Source organism: Callithrix jacchus, chromosome 3 (assembly GCF_049354715.1).
Source record: "Callithrix jacchus isolate 240 chromosome 3, calJac240_pri, whole genome shotgun sequence".
In the NCBI taxonomy this organism is placed as follows: Eukaryota; Metazoa; Chordata; class Mammalia; order Primates; family Cebidae; genus Callithrix; species Callithrix jacchus.
Window position 1 is genome coordinate 119,050,891 of NC_133504.1, and position 18,648 is coordinate 119,069,538.

Genomic DNA, 18,648 nt, shown 5'->3' on the forward strand with positions numbered 1-18,648 from the left:
AGAAGAAGCTGCGACGCCGCCGGGCCCGCCGCAGCGCTGACGGCTGAGGCCGGTGTGTGAGCGGATCCCAGCTCTGGGCAGAAGCGGCGCGGTAGGACCTCGCGCAGTGTCCGCGGGCTCCGGGGCGGGGGCTCCAGCGGTGAAGCCCCCTCCCCGGGGAGGCGGGGCCTGGGCGAGCTCCCGAGCCTGGGAGCGGCGGCAGCTGGGAACGATGCATCAGAAGCTGCTGAAGAGCGCGCATTACATCGAGCTGGGCAGCTACCAGTACTGGCCTGTCCTGGTGCCCCGTGGCATCCGCCTGTACACTTATGAGCAGATCCCCGTGTCCCTCAAGGACAACCCGTACATCACCGACGGCTACCGGGCCTACCTGCCGTCCAGGCTGTGTATCAAAAGGTACGGTCTGGCCGCCTCCGCCTGGCGTGCCCCCTTCTCTCACCTACACCCTTTTGTCTGGTCCCCCTGCCGCTTTCCCCGCCTTTCTACTTACCCATTATTTCCCCGCTGCCCCATCCTTTTCATCCCTTTTTGCTTCCTCTTCTCCCCCTTTATCTCCCTTACCTAGCCGGGGTATTTGATCCACCTGTCAATCATGATAGTAACAATCATCATAATTATAACTTTCCTATGTCGCTTTGTTGCTTACAAAGGGCTTTTACATCCTTTATTCGGTTTGTCCAGCTCATTGAGATATATGTTAGAATGAGGCTGAGCCACATTTGCCCAGTGTATATCTAAGCTCTGCTTTCTTTTTAGAGCAGCACTGTGGGAATTCAGTTGCTTTAGGCCAGATAAATGCCTGTATAATAGAAAACAAGTTAATGTATACACCCGAGACTTACTCATTTAACAAATACTTATGGAGCCCATGCTGAAAAGAAAGCCGACTTGGCCCTTGTTCTCATGAAGCTACTAAGGTGTAGCCTGGGTGACAGACATTAAAGAGAGAATTGAACAATTACATAATAACCATGTGGAAAAAATGCTGCGTAAGAAAACCACTGTGGTAAAGAGAGCCCATAACGGGCACCCAGCCTCCACTAGAGCACCACAGAAGCATCTCTAAGAAAGAAATTTATTTATCATTCTAAACCTTTAAAACCACAGTCCCTTGAAAACTTATGTTTAAAAAAACAAAACGGAAAAATATTCTAGTTCTTGGAGCAACTCAGTCCAAACTCACTGTACTAAAATACAAGACCTCTGCTTTAGGAAAATTAAGATACAGATGTTGGTTAGCTCCAGGTCACTATAGTGGCAAACCCTAGTGCCAGAATGTGGGCTGTTGCATTGCTTAAGCAGCAACCACATGTCTCATTCTTGATTTTTCCAGCATTGTCTTTTCCTATCCTTCTTTCCTTTTGTCCTGCCATGAAAGTGTTCTGTGACTCATGGTCACAAGGTGACATCACTGCCCATCCCTACTTGGCTTGAATGGATGGCCCTTAGGATTCACAACTTGAAGCGTGATTACCCTTTTCCTCCCCAATGCCTCCTGTGCATGAGTAATTAGACAGCTGGGTTCTGCTTTGGATCTGGGGTTCCACAAGAATAGGGCAAGCAGTGAATTGCCTTAAATATTTTCTACCCACTAGCAGTGGTCCTCTGCATTCTGATGTTAGGGTCTGAATCTCATAAAGTGGAAAACGAAGTATAGAGCATTAGATCTTGAGCTGTTAAGTCAAAGACTTTAGTATCCAAATCTGCCACTTAACAGCTCTGGGACCTGGAGCAAAATGTTACCTCACTGAGCCTCATTATACCCACATGTAAAAATGAAGGTAGTCACAGTATCTGCTTCCAGAGGTTAAAAGGATTCAATGAGATTCTGTATATAAAACGCTATACATGGCCTGGGACCTAATAAGCCCTCAATAAATGGTGATTGTTGTCGTCACCAATGATTTTGAAGCTGAACAGATGATGATAATGAAGATGATTATTGATTTTAAAACTGAACAGAATACTAAGATGTGGTGCTGTTAATTCCTATTAACTTCAGTAGGGAAAGCACCAGGTTTGAAAAACGGAAGAAGAGACCCAAAGCCAGTAAACAAGACATAGGGTTTTACTAGGGTGATTTGCAGACAGGTCCAGTGGCAGTGGGCTGGACAGGAGAACCTCTGCCACCTGAAGAAAGCATGCAATCTATATGGCATTTTTACTTAGCACCTTTCCCCCAACAACCTACACCTGGTAATCTTCATTTACAAAACAAAAGGCCTCCATCCCATGTACAGTCAGCATTTGAGATGGGACAGGGGCTCAGATGTTCTTCATAGATAAGGAATGGATCTAAGGGTTGGCGGTGGTTGGAACTGTAAACACATTCAAGTGTGTTTTCCATATAAGGTCATTCTCAGAGTATGCTTAAGCTACATCTGTTAGGCGAGGCACCTAACTTTTCTTCCAGTAAGAGTAGATTCTTTATTGGAGATGTTCTTGCCTTCCCACCAGCTTTATCTTTTCCTGGTTCAGGCTTTGGCCTCCTCTCTCCTTTTGGCTTTCAGGAGTGACTGGGACAGATTTTGGATGTAATCTGAGGAGGTTTTGTATGTCCTAGCAGTTTTGCCAATCCTCTGTTAGCTGCAAGGAACATAGTAAGGTTGTGCCTCTCAGTTCAGTTAGGTTATACTGGATGTCAAAAAATGAAAACTTCTGAGGTAATAGGCAGAGCATAGTATTGACTGTCAAAACAGTCCTGTAGTTAGTTGTTTCAAGCACATTTGTGTATCCCTTCCCCCACTTATAAGTTGTCTTTACACTTGATGCTTGTACATGATAAAGCCTGAAATTCATGATCCAAGATTCACTTTATTCTTGATGATCATTTGATAGTTTTGACAACTTGCTATGTACATCATGTATTTGGCCTTCACTGATTCAGATATCCTTACTAGTAAGTATTGACACATAACTAAATTTGTAGCGGACACTATGTTTCTCACTTTCATTTTTATAAGAAATGAACTTAAGAGAAGCAAAATAAGTAGGAAATTCCATTTTTTGTACAAATGAGAAAGAACCGTAGTGACTGCTACAAATTTAGAGTTACATGTCAGTGATTACTGACAAGGATTTCTGAATCAGAGAAGGCCAAAATCCTAAATTTAGGCAAAAATACTATGTTTTACAGACAAATGCAAGAGTATTTTAATCTTTAGTCATGATATCACCTTTCAGTAAATAATCTGATGAGTCCTATCCACATCTGGAGAACCATTTCATAGAAGTAAGAAAGGAGCTGCAAGAAACTTGCAGCAGCATCTAATATAGCTCCATGACTTTATAGATGAAGGAACTGAAGCCCAGAGAGGTTAAGTGACTTGTGTGTGGTAGAGACAGTGAGTCTCTTGACTGGGATTGGTTCGCTATCCAACAGCCTGTGCTGCCAAGACAGGTTAGCCAGAGCATTTTGAAAGAGGGCACATAGTACCCATATTAAAAGTAAAGTTCTGTTGTTTCTAAAAAGGAGAAACTTATGCCACCTAGAAACTAGATTGGTTTTAAAACATCCACAGCAAAGTTGTTCCATCATGCTTATCTTGAACCTTTCCAATGGATCAATATATATTTATTTTGCTTCTCTTACGTCTGTTTACTTTTGCATTTGTATTTAATGAATTCTAAGAAAGTATTTCAAGTTCATCCCTAACCTTGCACTGACCAGGTTTTCAGATACATATTATTGATAGAATATGCTAGCTAACATCCAGATTTCCTCTACGCATTCATTTCTGGAGACTTTTAGTCCATAGACTAAGCTGAGCAAGGCATTGTGAACAGTGGTGTCATAAAGATGAATGGTACTGACCATTAGGGGGAGTTGATAGGCTGGAAGATGAGATGGAATTTATATGTAAATCTGTTAATACAGAGAAGGAAATGGTAAGTATGATAATAGAAGTGAGCACCCAAAAAACTGTGGTCCCGGGATTGGTGGAGATGTGGAAAAACTTAGAATAATTTAATTAGATTTTATATCTAACTTAGAAAGGTACAGGTGGGGTAAGAGCTTAAAGGAGCAAGTATTAGGTAACTCCTCAAAATTGTCCCTAACCTTTGAATGTGACAGTAAGTTGGCCAGTGTGAATCTCAGTTCCATGTTTGTTTATTTTCCAGTTTGTTTATTTTATCTAACGAGACAGTAAACATCTGGAGTCATTTGCTGGGTTTCTTTCTCTTCTTCACCCTGGGAATATATGACATGACATCTGTGTTACCTTCAGCAAGTGCGTCTAGAGAAGATTTTGTAATTTGTTCTATTTGTCTGTTCTGCTTCCAGGTAAGTCATTTCACAAATACTGCTATTGGTAAACAGAACTTTCGTCAGGCAGGCTTGGTTAGGTGACCTTACCTCAAACCTTCCACTTACTTTAAGAGCCCCAGAATGGCATGTAGGTCAAGCGTATTCATTTCCATAACCTAAACACCAAAACAGTCTGTTCTTATAAGAGTATGTTTGAAATCCATTAAATTACAAAGATTGAGAAAAACTTGTTTCTTTCCTCTTCTTTTTGGGCACCTCTGCTTTGAGATTAATTTAAAAAATTGGAATCTTTGATTGCATTCTATTATCTGGCTTAAGTACAACACTAGTGTCTACTTAAATCTTGTTTGGGAAGATTTTTCATCTCTTTCCTGTTTGCGTCTGTTATTTTTGTATTTGTTATTTCCATACTGCATTTTACTATCCTGTTTTGCTGGTATTGATTTTTTTGTTCTGTTGCTTTAATGTTAATTTCCTTTGAACCCATTTGCCTGGCTTCAAATACATTCCTTTTCTTTTCCTCTCTACCTCTTATATTTGTTAGTTCCATAGCACTGGCATTTTTTAAGAATCTGTAAAAATGTCTTTAAAAGTTACATTTAGTGGATTTCAAACAGATAATTTTCAAGAAGAAAACAAATATGGGCCATAGTCCTACCGACATAAATCAACTTTTTTTTTAATGCAGAGAATATAGAGAAACATACATATGAAAAGAAAAACAAACTTTTTATCCCCCTTTCTCATGACAGACACAGACTAGCATTCCCTGCAGTTAGCCTGTTGCTGCTGAGTTTGAGAGGAGAACCTTATAACTCAGCTGTACAGATGTTGCTTTCATTGTATATTATTTTATTTCGGAGTGTCATCATTTTACTCAAGTTTAAACTTTGGACCTAAATGACCAAGAAACACAGCAAAAAACAAAAAAAGAATCTCTTTTCCCCTTTTCTAATTTCAGGTTTTAGAATAATATTTTAATTTTCTTTGAGGGAAAGCATAATCTATTTTTATTAGAAAATTATTTTTTCTTCAAATATTTTTTAAAAATACACTCTCTGAGGTCTAATTTTTGTCCTGATTCTAGCTAAAAATATTCCTTACAATCCATAACGAATTTTCTAATGGAAATGAAGCAATTTCTTTTTAGTTAATTTTTAGGTGTATCTCAGTATAGATTAACATGCTCTTAATAATCATTAAGTTAAAAGTAGCTAGCTTATATTCTTGTTAGTTGTATGCATAGTATCTACTCTGAGAATCCCTGCTCTTTTCCACTATCCCTAGGCCTATTCTTCATGCCTTCACCACCTGCCACAGCTGATGTTAGTTCAGAGAATATATTAATTTCGATATTGACCTAATAAAACAATACATTGCAAAACTAAAAGGATTAAATAATGACAGCAATTGCCAATAAAGAAATAGAGCCAAAGTATTACAGTGACTTGCCCAGGATTATTCAGCAGGGTAGTAAGATCCTGTTCTCCTAATTGCTAGTGTAATGATTATTGTTATCATTCATGCTGTACAACTTACTAAAGACAAATGAGCACATCTTCCCTACTTGAAAAAGACCACTTCTTTTTATCAAATTATAACTTGTTCACCTGAGTTCTCCAGATTCTTAGGGTCAATGGACAGTCCAGTAAACCATAAATACATTAATTAATATTGATTTACGTTTAATATTAAAAGATATAACATTTTTGTAACTCCTGTGCTTCTATGTGCCTTAGTGGTTTCCTCTCAACCAGATTAACAGAGTACATTCCGAACAAGAGAATGTAATTTAGGGGCTTTGAACCTTCCTGGGGCATTTGTATTTTGGAGAAGAACTTTAGAACAATAATGCCTTTCACTAGATTTAATCCATTTACATTCAGTGAACAAATACTTGTTGAATGTGTCCTGTATACATCCAGACATTATGCTAGGCATCAGTAAAACAGTGCTAAACAGAACCAACTTGGTATTAAGGTCAAGCCACTCGTAGAAGAGCAAAAGAGACAGTGAGGCAGGGCATTTAAGCAGAAAAAAGAAGCAAGACTTACTTTCTTAGCACTTTCTGGACTTGCAGGTGCTGGTTTTTGTGGTTGAAACCTAGGAGAATGAGAGAGATAAGGCTGGAGTGATTGACAGGGATCAAACCATGAGGTATTTTGTTAGCATGCAAGGAGCTTAGATATGGAATGTAACACTGTAATTATCTGTCTGCTTTGTCTCCATAGAAGGGAACTTTCCATTATAACTGAAACATACCCAATTTGCCAGATTTCTTTCAGTCCATTTTTAAAGGAACTCTAAAAATAACACATTCCTTCTTAAACAGGGCATACTAGGTATGGGTTAACTTTTAAAACCTGGAGTTTTCTGTTAACACTATTTATTTTTTATTTTACTTAGATACCGTAGTTTTTCTTCTTTTTCTTTTTCACAATGAAATTAGCTTTATTTTTGTTTCTAATTACTACTGCAAGATATAATCATGTAGAAATTTAAGCAAACAAATTTATGGAAGAAAAAAATCACTTGAAATTCCACTTTTCAGAGGTATTCACATTGGACATTTGCGTTAAACGAGTTTAACCCAAATGTGTATGTTTGTGTAAGCATAGCTATCTTGCACCTGCCTACCTGCCCACTCAGTTACCTGTCTACCTACTTCTACACTACAGTCATCCCTGCTTGCTATTTTGTGACCTGCTCTTGTGTCATTCAACATTGTGGCAATGGGATCTTTCCCCATCAATGAGAGTATATACCTTCATGTTCTCCTGATTTGTGGTGCTTAATATCAAGGATAATCTGAGAAAACAAATAACCAAGCTTCTTAGAGTTATGTTTAAATAACTAACTTAGAGTTAGCTATTGATTGGTTGCTTAGTAACCAAAAAACTATAGATAATTAAGGATTTTAGACGATGATGCAATGAAGTTGTGACAAAGTACATTATTATTGAATATTGATAATTGAGTCTATAGTAACTAGATTTGTTTAATGACCAGAATATAAAATATTAATAGCTATTTGACCATTTTACTGCCTTAGCAATTGTTTACAAAATGTTTATCAATTGTACCTACTTCATATTGTTTATTTGTCCCATTGTCTCCACCCCCACTGTCATTGTCTCAGTATGTGCTCTCCAAGGCTATTCCTATAACCTCCTGTTTCAGCCCTTCTAGTCCACACCTCTGTAAGGGGGCACTTAAAATCTTCAGGAGTATCATATCTTACCTATAATATTGAAGTTAAAACCCATTAATGTATAGGACATGTCATAATAAAAGAATATGATGCTTTTCCTTAATTCCCAACCCCCCACCATAAACGTGCACACCTTTTTTTTATGTCCTTGGTGAATGCCAGCTCAACGTTTAAAATCCAGCTCAGTGAAAAGCCCTTCTCTGATACTCTTTTCTTTCCACCAGTCCCATCTTCCAAATGCACATGTACTCCCACAGAGTCAATATTCTCCCTCCTTTTCCAATTATGCTCTGCACTGAAGTCTAGAAGGACTTCTTACTGTACTGTTTGTTCAGTGATTCTGTATCCCATCCAATGTATGACACACAGCAGATACTTGATGGCTGAAAGGCATTCTGCCATAGAAACCTTATCAACTATCAGAGCAGCTGATTGAATCAGATTAGCTTTACTTTCAGTGTGGCAACCATATAAAGTTAGCAAGTCATGATTTTTAAAAAATTATTATTAATATTTTTTGAGACAGGGTCTCACTCTGTCACTCAAGCTGGAGCATAGTGGTGCAGTCACGGCTTGCCGCAGCCTCGATCTCCCAGGCTCAAGCAATCCTCCTGCCTTAGCCCCCCAAGTAGCTGGAACCACAGGCACATGCCACCATGCCCAGCTAATTTTTTATTTTTTGTAGAAATGAGGTCTCCCTATGTTGCCCAGGCTGGTCTCAAACTCCTATGCTCAAGTGATCCTCCCACCATGGCCTTTCAAAATGCTGGGGTTACAGGCATGAGCCACTATAACACTGGCCTGTTTTTTCTTGAAGGCAGTAAAGCTGTATTTACCTTAGAACTATAAAGTAAACTCTATACAATGAATCTCAGACAGACATGAAAATTCTTAAATGAAAAAAAGCAAATTTGTGGAACAGAACACATAGTGTGATTTCATTTAATTTTAAAATGTGTATGTATATATACTTATCATGTGTGCATATGTGTAGACTAATATATCACAGGTGTTTGACATATGTCTTGAAAATATCTGGAAAGACACAACAAACGTTAACAGTGGCTACTTCTGGGGAATAGATTGAGTGACAGGGTCTTATATTTATATTCTTTGATTTTTTTTAAGGATATGTTTTGCTTCTATAGTAAATACTCTTCTTCTTTTTTTTTTTTTTTTTTGACCTGTGTCTAGAAATATAATAAATACTCTTTAAAAAGAAATGAATTCATGGATCAAAACAAGCCTCAGATGATAGTTTTAAAACATTTGTGTTGTTTAACTTTCCCATTACTGTGCTATTTATTTATAATTTTCATTTTATAATCTAGTTATTTTAACTTTTCTCTTTCATTATTATTATCTCCGTTTCCCCATGAGGGAATTGAGGCATTAGAGTAATGACATGGCTTGCTCTACTATAAGCCACAGAGATAGAATCCAAGCCCATAAATGTTTGAATTGAAAGCCTAGCCTCGGGGCCGGGCGCGGTGGCTCACGCCTGTAATCCCAGCACTTTGGGAGGCCGAGGCGGGTGGATCACGAGGTCAAGAGATCGAGACCATACTGGTCAGCATGGTGAAACCCCGTCTCTACTAAAAATACAAAAACTTAGCTGGGCACTGTGGCGCGTGCCTGTAATCCCAGCTACTCAGGAGGCTGAGGCAGGAGAATTGCCTGAACCCAGGAGGCGGAGGTTGCGGTGAGCCGAGATCGCGCCATTGCACTCCAGCCTGGGTAAACAAGAGCGAAACTCCGTCTCAAAAAAAAAAAAAAAAAAAAGAAAGCCTAGCCTCTTAACTATTTCCCTGATCATTATGCATAAGTTGCTTTGGTTTCTTTAGTCACTTTGTTAAGATTTTTTTTATTTTCCACAGGTCTGTATGCTTTGCTCTGTGGGCTATCATCTTTTTTCCTGCCACCGGTCAGAAAAAACATGTCGAAGATGGATGGCATTAGATTATGCAGGAATTTCTATTGGCATACTGGGCTGCTATGTCTCAGGAGTATTTTATGCATTTTATTGTAATAACGTAAGTAGATTGAGACATTTTACATTCTACCTTTCATATAGGTCTTGGGTTTTCTTGCCTTGGTTCTTTTGAATTTCTGAATAAGTACATAATTAACTTATAGAATAAATAGAAGAGTCTTGTATAAGCATAAACTTATTTTTCAAAATGGCCCTGTCATTTCTAACATCTCTTTATCAGTTCCATATTTATTTTACTAATTTTCTGTTGGAAAATATATATACAGTTATTTTCTGAAACGTACTGTAGACATTAAATTTTTAATGTTTTCACTAAGTCTGTATGGCTGCATGGTTCCTCAGATATGCACATTATATATCTTTTGTGTGTTTATAGAATTAAAGTTAAAAATAATACTTGTTAAAATTATGAAGTTGGTTACTGCTTTCCATTTCTTTTTCCTCCTCTCAGTGAAAAAGAATAAATGAAAGTATATCTGAATTAGCCCATATTCTTCTGTAAAAAATGTTTTCCTGTCCTCAGTCTTACATTTAGGGGTTGGCCTGTAAGACAGACCAGATAGGGGTGAATGTCTTTAACAAATGCAAGATGTGTCTTTTCTGAGTTCTGGATCAACTCTGCTTTCTGTCCATAAGTTCATACACAAGTCAGTTTTTGTCTTTTGCAAAGCAGCATTTGCAACACTGTAATCAGATAATACAGCACCTGACCTGAAAATATTGGCCAACCAAACCTTATTAGAACCCCTAACTCATCACCTCATGTTCCAGCCAAGAAGACAAATTGAAGGTTCCCATGGGCTCAGTACATCTCAAGTTCTCCCTTTCAGAAAGTCCCCTTTGACCCTACTTTGTTTTCCTCCTGTTTTTCTACCATACCTTTGTGGGTTTTTTTGCCCTTCTAGTTATCTCCCCTTCAGAACCAAGACTGAGCTTCTCCCTCAGGAGCAATATACCTGCTACTTATTTCTAGTCCTAGTCACAAAGAATAGAACCTGTCCTGCCCAAGGCCCGCCATGTAGTAGGTGCTGTAAGGCAGGGATCACCAGCCCCTAGAACCTGTCTGTGGCCTGTTAGGAACAAGGCCACACAGCAGGAGGTGAGCAGGCGAGCAAGGGAAGTTTCCTTTTTACAGGGAAGCTTCCCTTTAAAAGGGAAGTTTAGTATTTACAGTCACTTCCCATCGCTCAAATTACCACCTGAGCTCCAGCTCCTGTCAGATCAGCGGCATTAGATTCTCATAGGAGCGCGAACCCCATTGTGAACTGCACATGCAAAGGATTTAGGTTGTGCATTCCTTATGAGAATCTAATACTTGATGATCTGTTACTGTCTTCCATCACCCCCAGATGAGGACTGTCTAGTTGCAGGAAAATAAGCCCAGGGCTCCCACCGATTCTGCATTATGGTAAGTTGTATAATTATTATTATTACAATGTAATAATAATAGAAATAAAGTGCACGATAAATGTAATATACTTGAATTATCCCAAAACCATCCTTGCCTTACCCACCCCTGCATCACAGCACAATTCATGGAAAAATTGTCTTCCACAAAACCAGTCCCTGGAGCCAGAAAGGTTGGGGACCACTGCTCTAAGGCACAGTCCCCAGCCTTCATTTACTGGGAAGATTGGCCACAGTGTGGGATTCCTCAGATTGCTTGGGATTTTTCAGTAGACCTTTGTCTCTACACAATAGCAGAGAAAACTGTCAACATATCTGGTATGAAAATTAGCGAAGAGAAAAATCACAAATTTGATTTGAATATGTAAGAGCATTATTAATTGCAGCTGCTTAAATGTGAACTATTTGCTTTTTAGGCCTAATCACTTTGGAACATAAGCACATAATTAAGTATATATGCAGGCAATCTTGTTGTAAATTGACTTGATTTTAGTAGTATACTATTTATTTCTGCTCAGCTTTCATAACTTACTCATTTCACATGAAACTGTTTACATCTTTTAAAAAAATTAGAACATACTTTATAACCAGGTGCTTGTAATTTCTTAATTGTTTTGCTTATCTTACTCTGTGTTTGTCTGGAACTGTTTTCCATTTATCTCTTGCTAAACATCAAAGTGAGATACTTTTTGTATATCTCTTATGAGAAAAACTAAAAGTCCAAGATAGATTAGAAAGATAAAGGAACTACTGTAGTTGATACAGTCAGTCCATAATTGTTTAGAGGAAAAACTGCTTTCTTCCTTCTGGTTTCTAATCATTTTCAAGTATTCAGTTGCTGTAGACCTATAAAAGGCTCATTTTACCTTTTAAGGAACACAGCTGCTTTCAGAATACAATTGAAAACTATGGACCCTAGATCCAGTAGAATGTACTTTTAGGCACACACCTAAACAAACAATCTGACATTTGATTTTAGGAAGTTAATATCCCCAAAGAAGTCCTTGGAGCCCAGATTAAGAACTCTTGTCTTATGTGACTTTTGACTTGAAGACCAGCTAACTGCTTATTTAAATACCTACATATCCCATAAGCCCTTCAAACCTAAGCTAAGTGTGTGTTTTTTCATGCTCCTGTTCTCTTCCCCCATCACACACACACCAAACCTGGACCAAATAAACAAAGATGTTTGTTCATTTGCTTCATTAATAGAAGCCATTTATGTGGGCTTTCAGGCTAGAAACAGTCAAGCTTTCCTCTACTGTCCTCTCACACATCCAGTCAGCCATTATGACTGGAGCTTATTTCAAAAATGCCTCCTAAATCTGGTGCTCACATCAACTTTATTAAACAGGAGTCCATGCCCCCATTCTCTCTTTGAATAAACAAGTATCTTTCTAGCTGGTTTCCTGTCACCTTTTTTCTACACTGATGTCAGAGTTGTCTTTCTAATAAGTCAGTTTTTTTGAAAAACAGCTGTGTCACACTATTCTTAAAGAATTCTGCTATTCCTCCAGTGCCAGTATGGTAAAGTTCAAAACATTTAGCCTTAGAGTATGCCTTTTCAGCCTTTCTTCTCAAAACTTCCTGCTGCATTTGCTGTTCTCTTTCCTGAGAGCTCTGTCTTCCCACAAAGTCTTAGAAGTCATCTCCTCTATGAAGCATTGTTTAGCTACCAAGTCAAGTTAACTGTTCTCTCTTCTATGGTTCTACAATGTTGTGTTCCTAACGCAGTTACAATATCTACCATAAGATTATAATCATTTGTTTACATGTCTGCCCCTTCCATAGTCTGTGAGCTCACTGCTGGGAGAGTCCATGTCGTAGTCATCTTTGCTTTTACAGCACTTGAACTGTGCCTGGCACATAATAGGTAATCAGAAAATGATTTTGTATGGATAAACGTGATCTTTTACCAGCTCACTTTGGAACTTGATTTGTCATCCTGAGAAACCTAAACGTTGTATGGAACATATTTTTTAAGGAAGGGGGATAATCCTGTTTTGAAATGCAAATACCGAGTAAATAGAGTTTGGAATTTGTAATGTAAAAGCCAGGATTACATTTTCAGTTCCCTTAATGTTAATAATGTAATTAAAATTTTATTTTCTTTCATTTTAGTACTGGCGTCAGGTGTACTTGATCACAGTGCTTGCTATGATCCTGGCAGTGTTCTTTGCGCAGATTCATCCCAATTACCTCACACAGCAATGGCAAAGGCTCCGTTCTATCATCTTTTGTTCTGTTTCGGGGTATGGAGTGATTCCCACTCTTCATTGGGTTTGGCTCAATGGAGGAATCGGTGCTCCTATTGTACAGGTAGGTTGAATGTAGTTGATATTTTTCTCTCTTTTTTTTTTTGTCTTTCAATTTTATTCCTTTTGGGTAAAGTAGTATAATCAGGCCAAGTGAGTGGATGTTTGGCATTTGAGAACATATTTGTAATTGCATATTGATGCCATATTTTCACAGCCATGTAAATAAGCATACCTTGCAGAAGTCGAGGTAAAATCTAAATAATGTTTTTCTCTGAGTTGTCTTTCTGTAAAATAATACATTCTTATCCTCTGTTACCCTTAATATATAAATACCCAAGGCCTAATTTGTGGAGGAAGACTCTAAAGTTTCTAGCTTTGTCTGCTGAATCAGTGATAATGGCAATGATAATGCAAGTATAGAAGTAGGAACAAATATCTTTTAAAGGGTGTGAAGGGAGGTTGTAAAGGATTTTTTTGTTGGACCTGATGAGTTTAGGGTACCGTTCGATGTAAAGGTAGAGATAGGATCTGGGATTTCAGCCAGAGTTTGAAACTGGAAATAAAGATTTAGAAATCATCATTATATTGGTAGCTGGAGCCAGGGAAGCATATTCAATCCAGCAAGGAAAATATGTTGAGAAATAAAAGAAGAGTTATTTATAAGATTCAGGTATTGTGGGGGAACAGTTGATGTGCATTAGGAAGAGCCTCAGTGAGAACTCAGGATCCTTGAGATAAGGATTAGAAATAAGACTTACATTCTTAGAGATTGTTATGAAAATGCTCTAAGTATTCACTAGAGAGTAAACTTGAGAATTTTTAATACAAGTAAATAAGCCAAGAAACTCGACAGAAATCACATATACTTGTTGCAATGGGACCTTTGTCTAGAATGTTTTTAAAGGTGGGTTTTATTCAAAAGAATCAGATTTTACTAGAAGAAGAGGGATCATTAGTGGGCTTACATTTATTTGCATGAAGTTGGCAACAGTATAGAGGAAAACAGTTGGGTATACAGCTGAAAAGAAAGGAAATTCTGTGACAGTGAATTGAGCGATAGGAACTGGCCACTTGTCCAATTTTAGGACAAGGGTGATGATTTCTTCATAAATAAGGAAATTGGGAGAAAGGTGAGACAGTAGTGGTGAGGGATATCAGTAATCCTCCTATCTGTGAAAACGTCTTTCTGACAATTTTGATTCCCTGATAATAAGCAAATGGAATGGGGAACTGCCACTCTAGATAAATTCCAACTGGAATAATTAGTTGTTGATATAGACGTGACCAAAATTTTTGGATGTGATAAACACATTTCTTTTGCGCTTATAATGATAAAAAGAATAAGACCCACTAAGTGAATTTTAGAGAAATTAAGAAAAAAATGGGAATTTTTTTGTATTCACAAATCTTAAAATTGAAAGATGGCTTAGATAATAGTTTTCAAAGATGGAACACTAATATGATCACAGATCATTCCAGTGAGGAAGCAAAGGGAAACTTACAGAGAAATTCTGTAAGCTCTAATTTAACAAAGACTGAAAGACAGGCACTTTAACCAAAGATTAAAAGGTCTTTAGGGTTAACCTTGGGAGGCAGGATCAATTTGTGTTCTAGAATGTTTGAGAAATCTGAGATTGATTAATTTGAAAAATATAGAAGTTAGGGAGGACTATGATGATTCTCATATTTGAAGAGGAAGGAGAAATTTGTTTTTATTTTTTTATTTCTTTGAAACAATCTCTCTCTCTCTCTCTCTCTCTCTCTCTCTCTCTCTCTCTCTCTCTCTCTCTCCCCCCTCCCTCCCTCCCTCCCTCCCCTCTCCCCTCTCTCTCTCTCGACCTCAAAGGTCTCAGCTCAAGCAATCCTCCCACCTCAGCCTCCCAAGTAGTTAGGACTATAGGCGTGCACCACCATGCCTGGCTAGTTACAAAAAAAATATATATATATAGAGAGAGAGAGAGAGATAGGAGTCTTACTATGTTGCTCAGGCTAATGTTGAACCCCTGTCCTCAAATGATGCTTCTGCCAAAGCCTCCCAAGGTGGTAAGATTACAGGCATGAGCCATGCACTCAGCCTGTCCTTATTTCTTAAATGAGTTCTCAGTAAATTAGGTTTATAACCAGTATTCGGAACAATATGTATAAGGATAGCTTGCTAGATTTCCTCAGGGCCAGGAAAGCCTTTTCAATACTGTATCAGTAATGAGACAAAGTGCTTCATATAGTAGTGTTCAAGAGGACCATTTATCTGGGATATTGGAACAGATTTCTGTCTTGGGTAGACTCCTTAGGTCTTTTCCAGCCATAAGTTCCTCATCTTCAGTGTCTTTGCTTATTTACCTGGCAACTCCATTCCCAAATGCATTCCATCCATATACCTACATTGTAGATGGAGTTGGGTGCCCTTAGGAACTTCAGCATATTAAAGCTCTAGCCCCTTTAGAAGCCTGATCGTTAGGGCATTCTCTTTACTCCATTCTTGCAGATTGCTTCCAGCATATAAGAATAAGGTTTCTATTACTGGAGACAATCTGCAAAATAATTCAGATTTAACAATCTTAAATTCCACTATTAGATTCATAATAAATTTGTAATTCAGTAACAGTAGGAAGATCTGTGAAAAAATATGTTTTGCTTTTCAGGACTTTGCACCCCGTGTAATTGTGATGTATATGATTGCTCTTCTTGCTTTCCTATTCTACATTTCTAAAGTCCCAGAGCGGTACTTTCCAGGTAGGTGTCTCTTTTAAAGCAGTTTTGTATTGTTATTCTAAATATATATGCCCAAGGTATATGCATCAGATCATCAAAACTTAGTTTCATTTTTTAATATTGATTATGGAAATGGGTCCTCTCTTCTCAAATCTTACCTAAAACTTTCAAAGGGCTTTCACAACTTTTCCTTTCATCTTTCATCCTTACCATGTAAATTGAGTCCAGTAGGTGGAGTTGTCACTGTTTTATGGTTATGAACTAGTGACAAAGCTGACATTAGACTTTGAGTCTTCTGATTCCCAACCACTATTTTTTTTAAAAAGTGGAACACTATTAACTACAATTTACTTCTTTATATGCCAATTGGTTCTTTAAAAGTAATTTATATGCAGAGATATATAAAGCAAGAAATAAGAAAAGCAAAGGACAGTAAAAAAAAAAATAGTGAAATCAAGTGTGAAAAGATCACTTCACAATATGTACATCAGAGGGATCTATAAAATAGATAAAGGTGACAAACTTGGCTTTAGGCTTCCTGGCACCCAGCACTAGGAAGAAAATAGTGAAAATTAAGAGTCTTTATGTTTCCAACATATACACAAGCCAATAGACTTTTTTTGTTCTTCAGTCCAAAGAAAATATTTTCTGATGGAAAATAACTCAGCAGACACTGGATAGAGTGAACAACATTCTCTAAAACCCATATTTGTTTGTTTTAGAACTTTAGTTCTGGAGTCACACTGCTTGTGTTCAAGTCCCATTACATGAGCTAAGTAAGTCACTTAAGCACTCTTAACTCGTTTCCTATCTAAAACATGGAAATACTTTTTTTTTCCTAGGGTTATAGTAAGGATTAGATGAGAAAATGCATGTAACACAGTTGAGCGAGGATTAGATGAGAAACTGCACATAACATGTAATAAAGTTTCTAGCAATTAGTAGGAACTGAATGAATGATAGCAATTATTACTATGTCCCCCAGCCCTGGTCTTATAAGTGAAATATGTGGCTTAGTAAGGGACAGAGTGATGCAAATCTAGATGAGTTTTGGCATGGGCCAGAAGTAACATTTAGAGTCATAAACTGATTTTTTCAGTTTGGAGAGCTAGAAGTCAGGGAGCAGTTTAAATCTAAACTGCAAATTTATCCCCTCTTCTTTCTGGGCTAAGAATCACTTCCACAGTGAATCAGAGAAGGGATTGTACCACTCGTCACGTGTGCTGGGGAGGAAGAAAGGATGGAAACCCTGGCCTAGGTGCATCCCACAGATCCTCATGCATTCCTCTGTGTACTTGGTTTTCCACCACTGAGCTTTAAGTAAGAATGGAAATACAAGGGAAAACCTGAGTTGTAAACATGAGGATTTGTGAACAGATCTAGGACATGCTGCTGATTTGAAGACCAACCATCTTCCTGGTAGGGCCAGAATTTCCCTTAGAAAACAATTCTGGTAAAACATATTTTTGTATCACTTTATTAATAATTCTTTTTAAAATTCTGTTTTTTCTTTATAATAGACAAGTAGAACACTAAAACATGAAAATTCTCTATGTGTTAATGACATAGTGGTTTTAGGCCTTAAAATATACAGATCAGGAGTCACCGATTGTTTAATATAGAACATCTCTAAAAAATCAAATTTTTTGTAACTTAACCTTCCCCAAGACACAGTTGACATAAAATGTGCCCCATGTAGCAGAACATCCTGAGTTCAGGTACGTGAGAGCAGTGGAGATAAGGAAACTGAAAAAATTTAAAGTCTTTACAGTGAAAAGTGATAGTCTTAAATGTTCATGTATAAATACCTTAGAAACTATCTCTGGCAAGTCCTCAGGTATGACTTCGCTACTGGGAAATAAAATAAATTTTAACCTAAAAGCTTTCACTTACCTCAGGTCAAATGTTTACAAATGTATACACAATACAATGGCATTTGATGGGTCCCAGGATCCCTAAGGTGTCCATGTTTAGAATTGAGTGGATCTCTGATAGTTGTATTAGATAATCAATATTTGTTGGAATCCTCTATATTTTGTTTTTTAAAAATATATAGGTCTGTAGGCTTCATTAGATTGCCAAAGGAGTCCATGGTACAAAAAGGCTAAGAATCTTGTTGACATATACTTTAAAATCTATGTACTGTACTGATTGGTAAGAAAAAAAAAAGGTTCAAGAATATTTACATTATACAACCATAGAAGCACCATGAGTATGTTATTTTCATTGAAATTATTATAATCTGTATTTTATTTACTGAAAGCTCAAGATTTCCATATGTTAATCTTAGAATTTAAATTTGACCACAAAGAGATTAAATTGTTCTCTGAAGTTGTATATGAACTGATCAACCTTAGTTAATTAACCCATTACTGATTACATCCTGCAGATTATTCCATTAGTTAGAGAGCTTAAGATTCAGGTCAGCACTTTTTCTTTGCACACCTGCTTGAAATAAAAAGTGCCTCTGGTAGATTTATATCTAAACACAACAGTATATCTGCTTCTCACAAATTTACACCTAAATTACCCCATGATTTATAACATCTAGCTTCTTTTGCCTCTCAATAATTTTTTGTTGTTGTTCATTCTGCCAAATATGAGTTGAGACGTGGGAGGCATTAAGGTCAAATTCCTGAAATTAAGTTAGGTTTTGAAAACACACTTGGAAAAGCATTTCTAATGTTTACTGTGTACTTAATAAATAAAACCTTAAAACTGACCCATGTATGAATTGATCCATTTTTAAAAACATTTGGATCTCCAGTTAGTCTCTAACTAACTGAGACTGGCACTC

At 37.5% G+C, this 18,648-nt stretch overlaps 1 protein-coding gene across 2 annotated transcripts in view; it reads left to right on the top strand.

Annotated features, from left to right (window-relative positions):
- PAQR3 (progestin and adipoQ receptor family member 3) overlaps positions 1 to 18,648 on the top strand; it is a 29,493-nt gene continuing 10,845 nt past the window's right edge. For both annotated transcript variants that reach the window (XM_035293462.3, XM_002745677.5), the window contains exons 1-5: positions 1 to 396; positions 4,123 to 4,285; positions 9,359 to 9,514; positions 13,003 to 13,200; positions 15,782 to 15,872. In XM_035293462.3, the coding sequence (XP_035149353.1) occupies positions 212 to 396; positions 4,123 to 4,285; positions 9,359 to 9,514; positions 13,003 to 13,200; positions 15,782 to 15,872 (793 nt within the window). In that variant the 5' untranslated portion in view covers positions 1 to 211. The remainder of the gene's footprint in view (positions 397 to 4,122; positions 4,286 to 9,358; positions 9,515 to 13,002; positions 13,201 to 15,781; positions 15,873 to 18,648) is intronic.